We start from the raw sequence: 14,044 nt of genomic DNA, 5'->3' as shown, positions 1-14,044 counted from the left end.
TTTCATCAACGTCCAGGGATTGATTACTCCGAAACTTTCAGTCCAGTTATCAAGCCTACTACAATTCGTTTAATGCTTTCTTTAGCAGTTAATAATGGTTGGTCCATGAGACAACTTGACATTAACAATGCTTTTCTTCAAGGGCATCTTAGTGATGATGTATACATGTCTCAACCTCCCGGATTTATTGATAAAGATCATCCTTCCTATGTATGTAGACTCAAGAAATTAATTTATGGGCTTAAATAATCACCAAGGGTTTGGTACCAGGAGCTACATAAGTTCTTACTGATTTATGGTTTTCGAAATTCAGTGGCAGATTCTTCACTATTTATTTACAATCTGAATAAGATTAGTATCTATGTCCTAGTTTATGTTGACGATATTATCGTAATGGGTCCATCCTCTTCAGCATTACAAGATTTTATCACTATACTTGCAACTCGATTTTCTTTAAAGGATTTGGGTGATCTATCTTATTTTCTTGGAGTAGAGGTATTACGTCACCCCAATGGTTTATTGTTGTGTCAACAGAAATACATTAATGATATACTTGTTCCTGCGATGATGAAAGAAGCTAAACCTGCTCCAACTCCCAAGGTCACCCAGCCTCCTTTAACACTGAATGATGGTACACCACTAGCAAATCCCACCGACTATAGAGCTCTTGTTGGTAGCCTTCAATATATTTCTCTTACTAGACCCGATGTAGCCATTGTTTTAAATCGCCTTTGGCAATACATGCACAAACCTACAAATATACATTGGGCTGCTCTGAAGAGACTGTTACGGTATCTCAGCGGTACTTCTCATCATGGTTTGGTTATTAGTCGTAACTCTCCTCTTGTGCTTCATGCCTTTTCTGATGCGGATTGGGCTGGTGACAGGGATATGTCTCTACTACTGGAAACATCGTTTTTCTTGGTCGTAATCCTTTGTCATGGAACTCTAAGAAGCATAAAAGTTTAGCTCGATCTTCAGCTGAAGCGGAATTCCGAGCTGTAGCTTCTACAACTACTGAAATACTTTGGTTAAAGTCTCTGCTCAAAGAACTGGGAATTTGTATTCAACAAGTTCCTAGCATTTATTGTGACAATTTGGGTGCAACACACTATTCTGTAAATCCAATTTTCCACTCGCGTATGAAATATTTAGCGTTAGACTTCCATTTTGTTCGCGAAGAAGTATAGCGAGGTTCTTTGCGAGTTCAACACATATCAGACAAAGATCAGTTGGCAGATTCACTTACAAAGCCTCTTGTCAGCACACGTTTTAATGATCTGTTTTCCAAGATCGGTCTTGCCCAAAGGCCTTCCATCTTGCGGGGGCGTGTAGAAGGATGAGATGATTCTGTTTCACCCAATCTGTAGCATAATTGTACCTAGAATATATTCTGAATATCTTCATATATTTTCCCTCCTTTGTATTTAGGTGTTAATAGCTTAGACGGTGGTAATCTTCCTATTTACCATGTATATTATATTATAAATGGCTATATAAAGCCTCCGATAGATGATGGGAATATTGATTTTATTTTCAGCACCTATACTTAATGCCATGAAAAACTGCATACAAACACCTCTATAACCTGATGCACTTATCCTAAGGCATACACATTAAGCTAGACTAACTTCAATTTTTCCATTACAAGAAGAAGGTTGTACCCTCATCAGTCATCACATCTCATGCAATTCATACTTCTTCATGTCGAGCTCCACAGCTCGGTTCATATGTTAATATATTACTTATTTATCAACAAATGAGGACTCCGCAAGGTCAATGGCACGGGCAAGACCTGCAGCTTTGTTCTCGCACTCTCTCTGTTCGTCTGCAGGATCACTGTCAGCCACTATTCCTGCCCCGGCTTGGAGGTGGGCAACCCATTCCCGCCTTCTACGTGCATCCTTGTATAAATACATAGTGTCATGGCGCATACTTGTTGGAAATACCATGGTCCTCAAAGCCAAGGCAATATCCATGTCACCGGTAAATGATATGCCCCCAAAACCACCACTGTATGGTCCACGCCTCGTGACTTCAAGCTGATCAATCAATTCCATGGCTTTCACCTATATCACAGCACGACAACATTAAAAACATAAAACATATTTGAATTTCCTTTATATCTGGATTTGCTAACCTGTTGAGTAACCAGCTCATCTAAAACCTTAAGGTGTTAGAAGAAAACCCCAATAGGATCATATATTTAACACCCCCCTCACTCGAAAGCCCATTTATGGGTCGAAGAGTGGAACACCGGCACCCATCTTTGGGGTATTAATTGCCTTTAGTGTCCACGATAAATTGTGAGAATATTGGGGGTGGCTGGGAATCGAACCTTAGTTCTCCCGGTAGCCTAAGCTTTGATACCATGTTGAGTAACCAGCTCATCTAAAACCTTAAGGTTTTAGAAGAAGACCCTAATAAGATCATATATTTAACATAACCAGTACTTACAAATTCCCTAATTCATATCCATTAGAATTAGATCATCACATTGCAACAGGCATATATACTGCAGGCTTACAGCAATCAGAATTATCCGTCGTTTCAATTAATATTAGAAAAATTATTGTGTATGCATCATAAAATGCAAAAAGGAGAAAGGATGAACCACCTTCGGGGCTCCACTAACTGTTCCAACAGGCAGTGCAGCACGCAGAGCATCCCAACTAGTCAGACCATCAAGAAGCTCTCCTGTGACCTGCCAGATAGGGACATAAACAGTGACAGGGTGACTTCATAAGTCCAGGTTACATATAGTCAGAAATTTTAACTGAATTTTACGACATCTGCTACTCTAAAGTATTAATAACGCTCAAAGATTTCCCTCTAAATTTGAAAGCCAGATTTCTCTTTATCATAATCAAAAGGTATAATTTCTTAAAAACAAAATAGCAATCATCAATAGGGTACTATAGTGGATCTTTCTTGAGATTATCCCGCTCTTTACCCAGATTGTACTATAGTGGCTTCTCCCCCCATCTAACGGATGGGGGAGAGATGGTAATCTAAAATCTAAAAATAGAGAACTTACCGTAGAGCTGATGTGCATGACATGGGAATATCGCTCAATATTCATGAGCTTTTCTACTGCTACAGAACCAGGTTTTGATACCTGCATGAACAGGCTCTTTGTTAGATAACTATTTTATACGCTTTTGACAAGGTGCTTAAGTTCCTATCCAAGTAGATAGAAAACGACAAAATGGTGGATGCAAAATATATGAAAACAGCACAGTGTTCAAGCTAGGACTAAAGACAGATTTGGTAAGTCTAATTTTTAAAAGATTTCAACCATTTGTGAGAATCTGAATTATAATATCCTATAGTACTTGCCACAAACTCAACATTGTCAACAATTTTCATCAAAACAAAGCGCGACCGCCGGAGTGTGAATCTAACAATCACTCTAAGAAGTGCAGAGACCTCTACCTTTCCAACATCATTCCTTCCCAAATCAACAAGCATAATGTGCTCAGCACATTGCTTTTCATCTTGCAGAAGCTGGTTCTCCTGCGTATAGTCTTCTTTCGGTGTCTTCCCTCTTCTAATAGTTCCAGCAAGTGGACGATTGGTGATTTTTCCCTATCAAAGAGTTGAAAATGTGAGTAAATCTTATTAACACAAGTTTAAATATCTACACTGAAGTAGACAAATTTTGCAATCCTTTCAAGCAATGCAATACGACAAACAGAAAAGTACTATGAGAAGTGAAAAATTCTAACGGATGACTTGAGGTGTCAACATGCTACATACCTTCTTGACTCGGGTGAGAATTTCTGGACTTGAAGCAACAAGAATACACCCTCTGGCCTGATCATCATAAATGTTAATAAGATATCACAGAACTAAATAAAAAAATACACAACTTATCAAATAAATTTGTTGAAATACCGACCTGTAAATAAGTCATATATGGACTGGGATTGACTACTCTTAATGCTCTGTACACTTCAAATGGATCAGCAAAAGTCCGCCTTTCAAAACGCTGGCTGAGTACAATTTGGAAAATATCCCCAGCCAAGATATGGTCTTTGGCCTGCAAGACCGCTTCTTTATATGCGTCACTTGACATAGATGAGTTCTTTAAAGAAGGACCGAAGAGACTAATGGATAATTTGATTGAGCCAGCTGAAAGCCTTGGGCTGACATCACCAACCAAATCAGACAACTTCAAAATGGATACATAGTGGAAAATGGTGGATGTTAAATTTATGGTTGAAAATACTTACGGAACTATATCAAATACTCTAGACACTAAAGTGTCCAAACGGTCCATTCCTTCGTTATATGCCTCCTCAACCGAAGCAAAGCGATCCAAATGAACCCAGTGTATCACAACGGCCTTCTGTAGTTGGAAGATAAAAGATAATTGAGATAAAAGTAAATCAATTAATATTTCGGAGCTCATGCTAGTAATTTTTTTCCCATATTTCAACACACTTGTAGCCACATTTAAGGTTTGACATGAGAATACATCTGGAAGATAGTTAAACCATCAACTATTATAAAGAACATTCGAATATGAGGACAATCTTTGTAAACATCGTGATATTTCACAGTTTGCGTAGCTTTAAAGTTCAATTGACAAATGTTTCCGTTTTTCTCATATCAACAAATGTACTAGTTCCTTCCAGACTGAAATTAATAAAACTATAACCTTGACATAAGATTTAAAACGTAACCTTCTCTACGTGATCAAAGACAATGACATCATCATAGAGTCCAAGATGAACATCAGGAAGGTTTCTGTCATCTTCTGGAGCACTCGAAAAAGGTAGCTTCTTCTTCTCTACGTAACGTACAGTGTCATAAGAGAAATAACCAACCCAGCCACCTATTCAGAAGAAAGTACACTACTGAATCAATGGGTAGCAACAAGTAACACATATTATGTCTAATTCAATTAGGGAAGTTATCTTTGTGGTAGTTTGATAAAGCACCGATGACATATATCCAGCCAAAAAAGAAATCAGTAAATATTGATACACCCCGATAAAGAAAAGCTATTTAAAAAGATTATACAAATGTGATTAAAATGTAACTTATACTTTTTAGGCAAAAAAAAAGGGTACTAGCATATTAATGTGCAGCAAACAGTTGATACAAGGATAGGTAATTTGAGTATACTGGTAATAGCATAACAAATTTCTTTCCAACCCTGATTTCGTGATACATTGTTGAAATTTTGTTAGGGGTGATTTAAAATTACACTGTACTGATGTTTTGAGGTGATTCCACCACAGAGTAACCTACAAATCCAGTGTTATTACAAACGAGTGAGTACTAGTCCAAAATTATGTTACCGCAAAATGCTTCAGGAAGCTCATCAACGCAATGTGGTGTCCAACTCTCCATAATCCTCCTAGGAACAACCATGGGATCTTCCGCAATCTCCTCTGTCCTCTTCCCTTTACGATGGTCCATAATTGTCACCACATTCTCTTTTGCAACAATTTCCATTGTTGGTTGTGCTCCAATCACACTGTACCTCCCCTAAAACAGCCAAATCGACAATAAATTAACAACCAATTTCACAGTAAACAACCAATATAATTCGTTAAGGAATTCATAAAGGCATCAAGTTCTTCACAATCATAACCGAGACCAGAATATAACATCATCATTTTACAGCCAGTTACGGTTTACGAACAATATAAAGTTTTCAGGTAAAAGTTACAGCCACGCATTGAACTTTCCTCATAAGCAGACCACATTCAGTTGATCCGCCATCCTCTTTTACCCTTCTACACCTTTTTTTTGCTATGTACACATGCATAGAGTATTACATTTACAAAGGAACATGATCCGTTTATATTAATAAAACATAAATCTTACACATATATATAGCGCGCATATTATAATTCTGGCTCCGCGGAGCTTCATCTTTGCAGATTTTCTAAGATTAATCCAGTTACAGTACGTATAAAATTCTCGACAACATTTGAGCACTAAATCATAAATTTAAATTTCATTCAGGAAAGAAATCTCACTATATAATCAAATAACATCCTATTCTAAATTTCTGCAAAAATCAAAACAAACAAAAAAAAGCTTAAACATTAGAAATAAAAGAAGAACTCACAACACTAGAAGCCTCAGGATCAACACACTCGAACAAGAAACTAGGAGCATCCCTATCATCTTCCTTAACTAAACACCTATACGCTAACACCGGAGTCAGATGATCCACAAAAATCGACTTATGCAATGGAACCAAATTCCCATTCTTTGCAGCTTCCTTAAACTTAACCGACTGGTCAGCTGCAGTAAAAGAGCCATCATATCACCAATAAAATTACAAAATTTATACATGCATTCCTTAAAAAAAATCAGGACAAACATAAAACACGTGTGTTTATGTGTGCAAGTTACCAAATGAAGTGGAGAGAGAGGAGCATTTGACAGCACGGAAGCGAGAGGCACGAGTGTTGAGGAGAGAGAGGGAGGTAGCTCCGCGGCAGAGATACGACGGAGGGAGACAACAGAGAGGGAGAGCCGAGGTTTGCATTAGAGCATTCAAATGTTGGGGGGAATGAAATGAGAGAGAGGACATGTTGGTTTGTGTTATGTAGCTGAGGGAGGCAGTGCAGAGCATGTTAGAAAGAAAGTTTTGAGGTTGTAACTTATATAGCAAAAGTGATACGTTAGAGAATCTTAACATTCAAAGAAAATACTCATCTTTTTCTTTGGTCAAGACTCAGACACATCCCCACAAAATACTAAAAAATGGTAATTCAATGAATCTCGAGATTATAATGTATCGTGTAAAGGGTAATTTAAAGAATATAAATATAATACTAATTCTCTTATTTTTTTAGTATCTCAAAATTATGTATATTGTTTAAATATATGATGTTCATAAAATCTGAAAAGTATATTTAATAAATGAAAAAATGGAAAATTACATTAGGTAAGATATTTACCTAAAACTATATGATTTCATCTTAATTTAGAAAAAAAATTGATTTAGAAAAAAAAAACGGGAACTATGATAAAAGAAAATATCCTCGCCTTATTCTTTTTGTTACCCTTCACTCAGCGAGGACTTCAGTATATCGTGATAGCGGAGTCTACCTATCTTTTATTATTTATATATGCTAATATTTATATTTATATGAATGTAATATTTAAAAATTAGGATTAGGATTAGTTTAGGTTAATTATAAATGATATTGATGAGAATTGCAATTTAATAGATTTTGAAAAATTGAAGACGGGGAAATTTGATGCAAGTTTACACGATTCTGCAATTCGTCAAGGAATAACAGCAATAAATTCTATTATGAAAATACTAATGCTTTCTAATAGAGTATGATTTTTTCGAAATTGCCAAAGTTTCCTGAGGTAATGAAGCCAAACAACATGTCTTACTATTTTTTTTTTTTTTGGGTAAATCATTCTCATTATTCAATTATACATGCTTTGATTTTATATAAATTATTTTCTCGCTCCCATTTTATATGAGTCACTTTTTACCTTTTTTTCAATTTTTTCAAAAATAACGAACCTATAATTTATAATATTTATTTAAAATTATCATAAATATATATTCATATAATAGTTCAATTATTGAACCTATAATTTATAATATTTACTTAAAAATATCACAAATATATATCAATATATTTCTAATATTTGCTAGTATTAGGTTTTTCAAATTACAATAATTACCTATCCTTCCCTTGCAATTAACTTTCAAGTTATCTCCTTTTTGGTCTAGAAACATAATACACGGAGGATTCATTTTCCGGATGGATCAACCCAAATACAGAAATACAATGTAATTTAACTATATTTGGTAGGACTATCCATAAAAGTTGGATCAACCCGTTTGATAAAATAAAAATATTGTAACCAGTAAACCCGTTTAATAACTTCCTCGATAATTGCATCTTTTGTCAGCTTCTACCTTACGGCCGCCACAATTTGAAATTCAAAATTCATTCCTGGAATATAATCGGTGAACAAATAAAGCAAACCAAAAACTTTTCCTTCTATGCAACGAAGCAAATTTGTCGATCTCTGTGTTTGTTAACTGGGGTAGAACAATTTTAATGGACAAATCAGGTATGTCATCATCTTCGATAATTATCAAAAATCAATTTTTAATCTCAATCTCCCTCAATTACTTTGTATTTACTTTTATATGTTCTCCGTTTCATGGCTGAAAGCGGTTCTGCTTGACAATCGCCTCCTTTTTTCTCTCAAACCATTACCCGGGCCATATAATAATGATGTATGTAAGTATTTATATTAAGAATTGTTGATGTAGATTTATTAATTTGGTTTAATATTTGTTTGTAAGAAGACAAACACATATAACAGTAATTATATTCATATTTATATATTTTTTTATTTAATTATATATATATATGTATTTGTTTTTATCACAATTAACATAAATATCATGATTGGTTTCTTTGTATATTATTTTATAATATTTTTCATGTTTTTTATTCGATGGATGTACTATTTAAGAGTATTTTTTTCCGTTTTAGGGATTATATGTCGGGTATATGGATATACTAAATTAGGTATAACTTCTTGGATACTAAGTAATTATTTACTATATATATATAGCCTCGTGTATCATTTGTTTCAAGCATGACTTTTATAGTAATTTATCGATATTTATAATTTTTATAATGTGGTGTAAATATACATGTTTAGATGATTCTTTTCTCGACCAAATTTTGGTATCTCACTTTGTATTTTTCTCAGGTTTTGATATCTATAACTTATCGGATACTTTTTGCAGTCGTGTTTTTAATCAAATATGAGCTATGTTTATACATTTTGTATATATAGTTGGTTGTTATTGGCCGTAACTATAAATAGACTCTTTGATTTTGAAATAGAAGTTTGCATATGCATTTATAGTTTTAGGTTTGTTTGTTTTCTTTCACCGGCTCATTTTCTTTCCTCTGAATATTTTATTTTTAATCCATGAAAGTTAATTTGTTTGTTTGGTACACATTGATGTTACTTACTGTTATCAAGGCCTACACCTACAAATTTGATCTTTGTATAGGCCTTATCTTAAAATTTTAATTTTGGGAATCATTTTCTGATCTAGACACAGTTGCTAACTAAATAAAAAATGTTGCAAAGTTATGTCACCTTATTTCACCGAAGAACTAGAAACAAATCATGTTCCCGAGTTTTGGTCAGTATAGTAGTGAAGGCATTGTGAGAAGGCTACTGGTCCGCAACAGGTAATAAAGCACATTTCATCATCAAAAGTTGAATCACAAGAAAAAATAAAAGTATTAATTTTATACAATTGACAACCTAAATATTGTTGTTTCATAAAAGAACTAGAAACAAATCATGTTCTTAGGTTTTGGTCTGTATAGTACAGAAGGCATTGTGAGAAGGCTACTAGTCCGCAACAGGTAATAAGCACATTTCACCATCAAAAGTTGAATCACAAGAAAAAATAAAAGTATTAATTTTATACAATTGACAACCTAAATATTGTTGTTTCATAAAAATGAAATATTTATAGATGCCTTTGTAAAACCCATGAGAAGGCTTTCAGGAGACGACATGCTCACGCTGGGTTTAAAATCAAAATCTATCATGTTCACATTTTTCGAACTGTTGGGCCTACCACAGAAGACTTGACCTCTCATGCAGAGCCTATAATTTTACGTGAGTTCAAATTTGGTCTAAAACTAATAAAACCTACAAGTTCTGAATGCAAATGATAGGGGTATGGTTTTTTTAAAGATTACAAGAATATGTTATAAATTTCAGGTTTTCTTGTGTACTCATTACGCTGGAATATCACTGGAGACAAATTTGAAAAAAGTACTTGCGAAAATGGTTTTGGCTCAGTTTTTATTTATTTAAACTCCGTAGAGAATGAGAGTCCCCCTTAAACTATAGGCAGATATTAATGAACGGGTTATTTCTCAATTTGATACTTGTAATTTTTGCACACACACATAGAGGTGCAAAATTGCATTTTATGTATCACTACTCTAACTTTTGATTTTCAGATGCTCATATAAATTTAACTATACAATTTCCCTCTTTCAAACGACTATCCATATGCTAATGAGAGAGAATTGTGAGTGGGAGGCTACTGGTTCCACAATAGGTAATAAGCACATTTCACCATCAAAAGTGGATTCACAAGAAGAAAGCAAAAGTATTAATTTTATAGTATAGTCTATTTAAAATTCACATTACTACAACAACCAAAAGATAGCTTACTATCTAATGTCTTGTGATTGTGCGATATTTTAGTGTGTCTTGATATATTTCTTGGTTGAATGAAGTGTCATCGCCGTAAACTTTTTTTAAAAAATTTATAGGTTTACATCGGAGTGGTATGACTTTCTTGATGTATAGTTTTTTGATTTTTTGTTGATTTATTGATGATAAAAACTAAAATATTTCATGCTCACGTTGACAGAAAACAACAACGGAATAGGTTGCATTGTGATGGACTTCAAAATTAATCTATCGGCAAGATTGAGAGATCAGTGGACACCATCGATCAATCTCTTGGTTATTCAATGAAAGTACTTGTTGTGCAAGATATGCCTATACATAACAAAACTTAGTCATCTTGACAATCCTAAGGATAAGTTGTATGATAATCTAATTTTGTATTATGTAATTATATTTCTCGAGTCTGTAAAAATGTTAAGTAAATTAGACTGGAGGATTTTTCTATGAACAACAATCAAGCTAAGGAATAAACTCTGAAAAAAGATCAAATCCTGATCATGCCTCAGAGAGAAGTATAGCAGCTTGGAATTGAATAATGTTGTTCTAGAAAAAATGTTTCTAAGTCAGATATCGACAAGTCACATGTTAGGTCCCAAATTATCGTAGAAGGGGGGGGGTTGAATACGATAATCACTAAATTAAAAATTCTTCTGAATCTTTAGCGGATATAAATTTAGTGCTCGGTTAGTGGTTTCGTGTTCTTGAGAGAAATAGTGTTTGGAATAATAAAACGAGGAACACAAGATATTCAGGGAAGTATATATTCATATATAAATCCGTGAGGGGTGTTGCTACACTCCGGTAAATAAATTAACCGGCTACAATCTAAGAACGACAAAGTTCCTAGCTTCTACAAAGATTTACAAATTAAATCATATACAATGATCTAGCTTTTGTTTATCTAAGGATTTAATTACCGAGTAACGATTATAATGCCCCTATGAATATACAAGAGTTAAATCGGGCATTATAACGTTACTCCAGTGAGAAGTTAAACGGATATCAATGTGCTGAGGTTCTCTGTATTCTCTTTGTTTCTTGTTTTCATCACCTCTCGTAAGAGAGAAGATGAACATAACTACTTAACAATAATAATTATGATTGTTATATATTCTGCTTCTCTGTGTAGACTTTCAATTCATTCTTGGACAAGTGGCAGCTTTGTGTCCACAAGTATCCTTGAACTGCTGCTGTTTAATTCACTGGACATTCACAAGTACTCTATGGAGACTGGAAAGCATTTTTGATTACTTCTCTATGGTGACTGGAGTATTTCCCTTATACAAGGGCTCTATGGCGACTATAGTTCCTTAATGGGAAGCTCTATGGTGACCACAGAGTTCCTTAAGAGGGAAGCTCTATGGCGACCAGGGAGATCCTGTGGGAAGCTCTATGGCGACCATGGAGTTCCTGTAGGAAGCTCTATGGCGACCATGGAGTTCCTGTGGGAAGCTCTATGGCCACCATGGAGTTCCTGTGGGAAGCTCTATGGCCACCATGGAGTTCCTGTGGGAAGCTCTTTCTTCTAACTCTCCTGTGGCGACCACAAGGGCTTCTCTAGTAGTCCTTACACCTCTATGGCGACCAGAGAGTTAAGTTCTTTGCTTCTCTTTTGCCATTCTTCACTGTATCAACACCTTCTATAATTGAATTAAAATCCCTTCTTGTATACTGATGTTTGGTGCACTGGTCTGGTTCACAAACAACTAGCATTGAGAGAACCTAATTCAATTTGTCTTGTGTTTCTGAGTTGATACAGATTGGTTGAATATTCATTGCTTCTAACACTGACTGTCAATAAACAATTGTACTTTTACTGGAATCCTTTCTGGTACTTTAAACAACGTCTTCATTGCTACTACAATCTTGAACACTTCATTCACTGTTCTTCACCGATGCTTGAACATATAAATGAGCTCCTGTCAGTGAGTATAACTTCAAGAATGCAACTGTCTTCTTTAACCTCTGTTTATACCATGTCTTCAATTCTTCATATTCCTATGCTTCATACACTGTCTATCTTCAATCAATGCCAATACACTGAAATCTTCTGGTAGCACTTTATACACTGAATCTTCATCATTTCTGAAATCCTGAAAGTCTTTAACCTTTATTCTTCACTGAGGCATGAACATATTAATGAACTTCTTTCAGTGACCTATAAACAGACTTCAAGCCTTCTTCTAATCTTCTGATTCTTTATATTTGCCTTGTCTTCATTCTTCCTGATTTCTTGTGTAGACGTAGTATTATTAACATGTCTTTGTTCTAGTGTTGTTATCGTATTGAGTTATCACGTAATTGTTCATACAGCTATGCAGTCTCACCAACAATCTCCCCCATTTGATTGTTAAACCTAACAAACAAATTAAATAGAGAGGATAACTCAACTAACAACTAGAAAAAGTAAAGTACCAGGACTTGTAAATAATGCTACTGGTTTTCTGGATCAGATACTACATTTCCAGATTTCTTGAGTAATTGAAATGAAAGATGCTTCTTCCTCTAGCACTGAACTGATCTTTAAGTAGTTTCATCTTCATTTTCTTGGTTCTTCAAATCTCTGCCAGATAACACTTCTTAGTCTTGAAGTAATCATCAACAGCTTCTCTTGTACAACCACATTTCTTGTTGAGAAGCGCATATCACTCTTGCTTCTCCCCCTATCAACTGCTTAAAAGAGATCACCTTCGTCTACCACCTCTCCCGTACAATAGGATCCGCAAATAAGAACTAATGGCACTCCCCTTTTGAAAAACAGCTTCTCCCCTTATGAAGAATAGTGATGAACCAAACCACTCTTCTGATCACTAGGAAATCACCTGGTGTTACCACCTCTCCCGAATAATAGGATCCGTAGTTACAAACAACAATTGTGTGGTGTAGTGTGCATGTGCTTTACCTTTTTCCTCCTCCCTGCTATTTCTCCCCTTAGTTTAATCCTCCAAACTATTATATAAGCTTTTATCTCCCCTTAGAGAAGGAATGTATGCTGTTGTCTGAAGGAGTTCTCATATTTTACTTGGTTGGAAAAGAAATAACAAGTCTGAGTCTGATCAACCATGTCCCTTTAAATGCTGCAAGTATGACTTCACTGTTGATCATCATGTTCACCAATCTTCCCAACTCCTTATACCTCCCACTGTGAGATAACCAATTGTCACCAATTGTTAGCTTCCAGCTTGTTAGATCCCAAAGTATTCTAATCCAATCTGTAAATGTTAGGTCCCTAAGAGTTAGGTTCCAATCATAAACAGATTCGAGAGTCGAAGTATCAAGAACCACGGTTTAGGGATAGGGAATGTGATATGGTGTTCCTCTTTCTTCCTCACTGTGAGTGTGTGATTCTGTTTCGTGTACCTCACATGTGTTTCACTCTTCTCTCCACTTATGTTTACACTCATTCTCACAAGTGTATCACTCCTCTCATAGCTCCAAAATCCAGCTATACCTACAAGGAAAATCACCTTAGCCATCCTTAAGGAGGTCACAGGTGGTGCAATGGGAGTTCGCAAATCCCCATCCTTGTTAGACTCGTCAGATAAATCTGAGTCATAATCTACAAGTTGCTAATTTCCCTTTTAGGGTTCCAGATTTGAACTCTGGAAAGGTAAACAATGATCTAAAGAATTTAGCATAAAGATCATAGTTTCCTTCTATTGTCTGTGAAGACATTTCTTTGTGACTCATCAGGTAATATCTGATCATTGTCAACAAGTTGCCGATCTGCACCTATGTCAGATCCACTATCCGCAGATACATCCAGGGGATTTAAGCCTGGGGAGGTAGACACCGA

General features: G+C 35.3%; 1 protein-coding gene across 1 annotated transcript; it reads right to left on the bottom strand.

Annotated features, from left to right (window-relative positions):
- Positions 1 to 1,459: 1,459 nt before the first annotated feature.
- Positions 1,460 to 6,582, bottom strand: LOC141705893 (anthranilate synthase alpha subunit 2, chloroplastic-like). Its single transcript, XM_074508761.1, has 11 exons — positions 6,379 to 6,582; positions 6,089 to 6,267; positions 5,310 to 5,499; positions 4,689 to 4,840; positions 4,236 to 4,351; positions 3,902 to 4,148; positions 3,760 to 3,816; positions 3,436 to 3,588; positions 3,038 to 3,118; positions 2,618 to 2,704; positions 1,460 to 2,069 (listed from the first exon to the last, which is right to left on the bottom strand). The coding sequence occupies exons 1-11, from the start codon at positions 6,557 to 6,559 to the stop codon at positions 1,746 to 1,748; spliced, it is 1,767 nt and encodes a 588-aa protein (XP_074364862.1). The 5' UTR covers positions 6,560 to 6,582; the 3' UTR covers positions 1,460 to 1,745.
- Between the last annotated feature and the right edge of the window lie 7,462 nt (positions 6,583 to 14,044).

Source organism: Apium graveolens, chromosome 2, assembly GCF_009905375.1.
Source record: "Apium graveolens cultivar Ventura chromosome 2, ASM990537v1, whole genome shotgun sequence".
NCBI classification, from domain to species: Eukaryota; Viridiplantae; Streptophyta; class Magnoliopsida; order Apiales; family Apiaceae; genus Apium; species Apium graveolens.
This window is presented reverse-complemented; position numbering and strand designations above follow the sequence as displayed.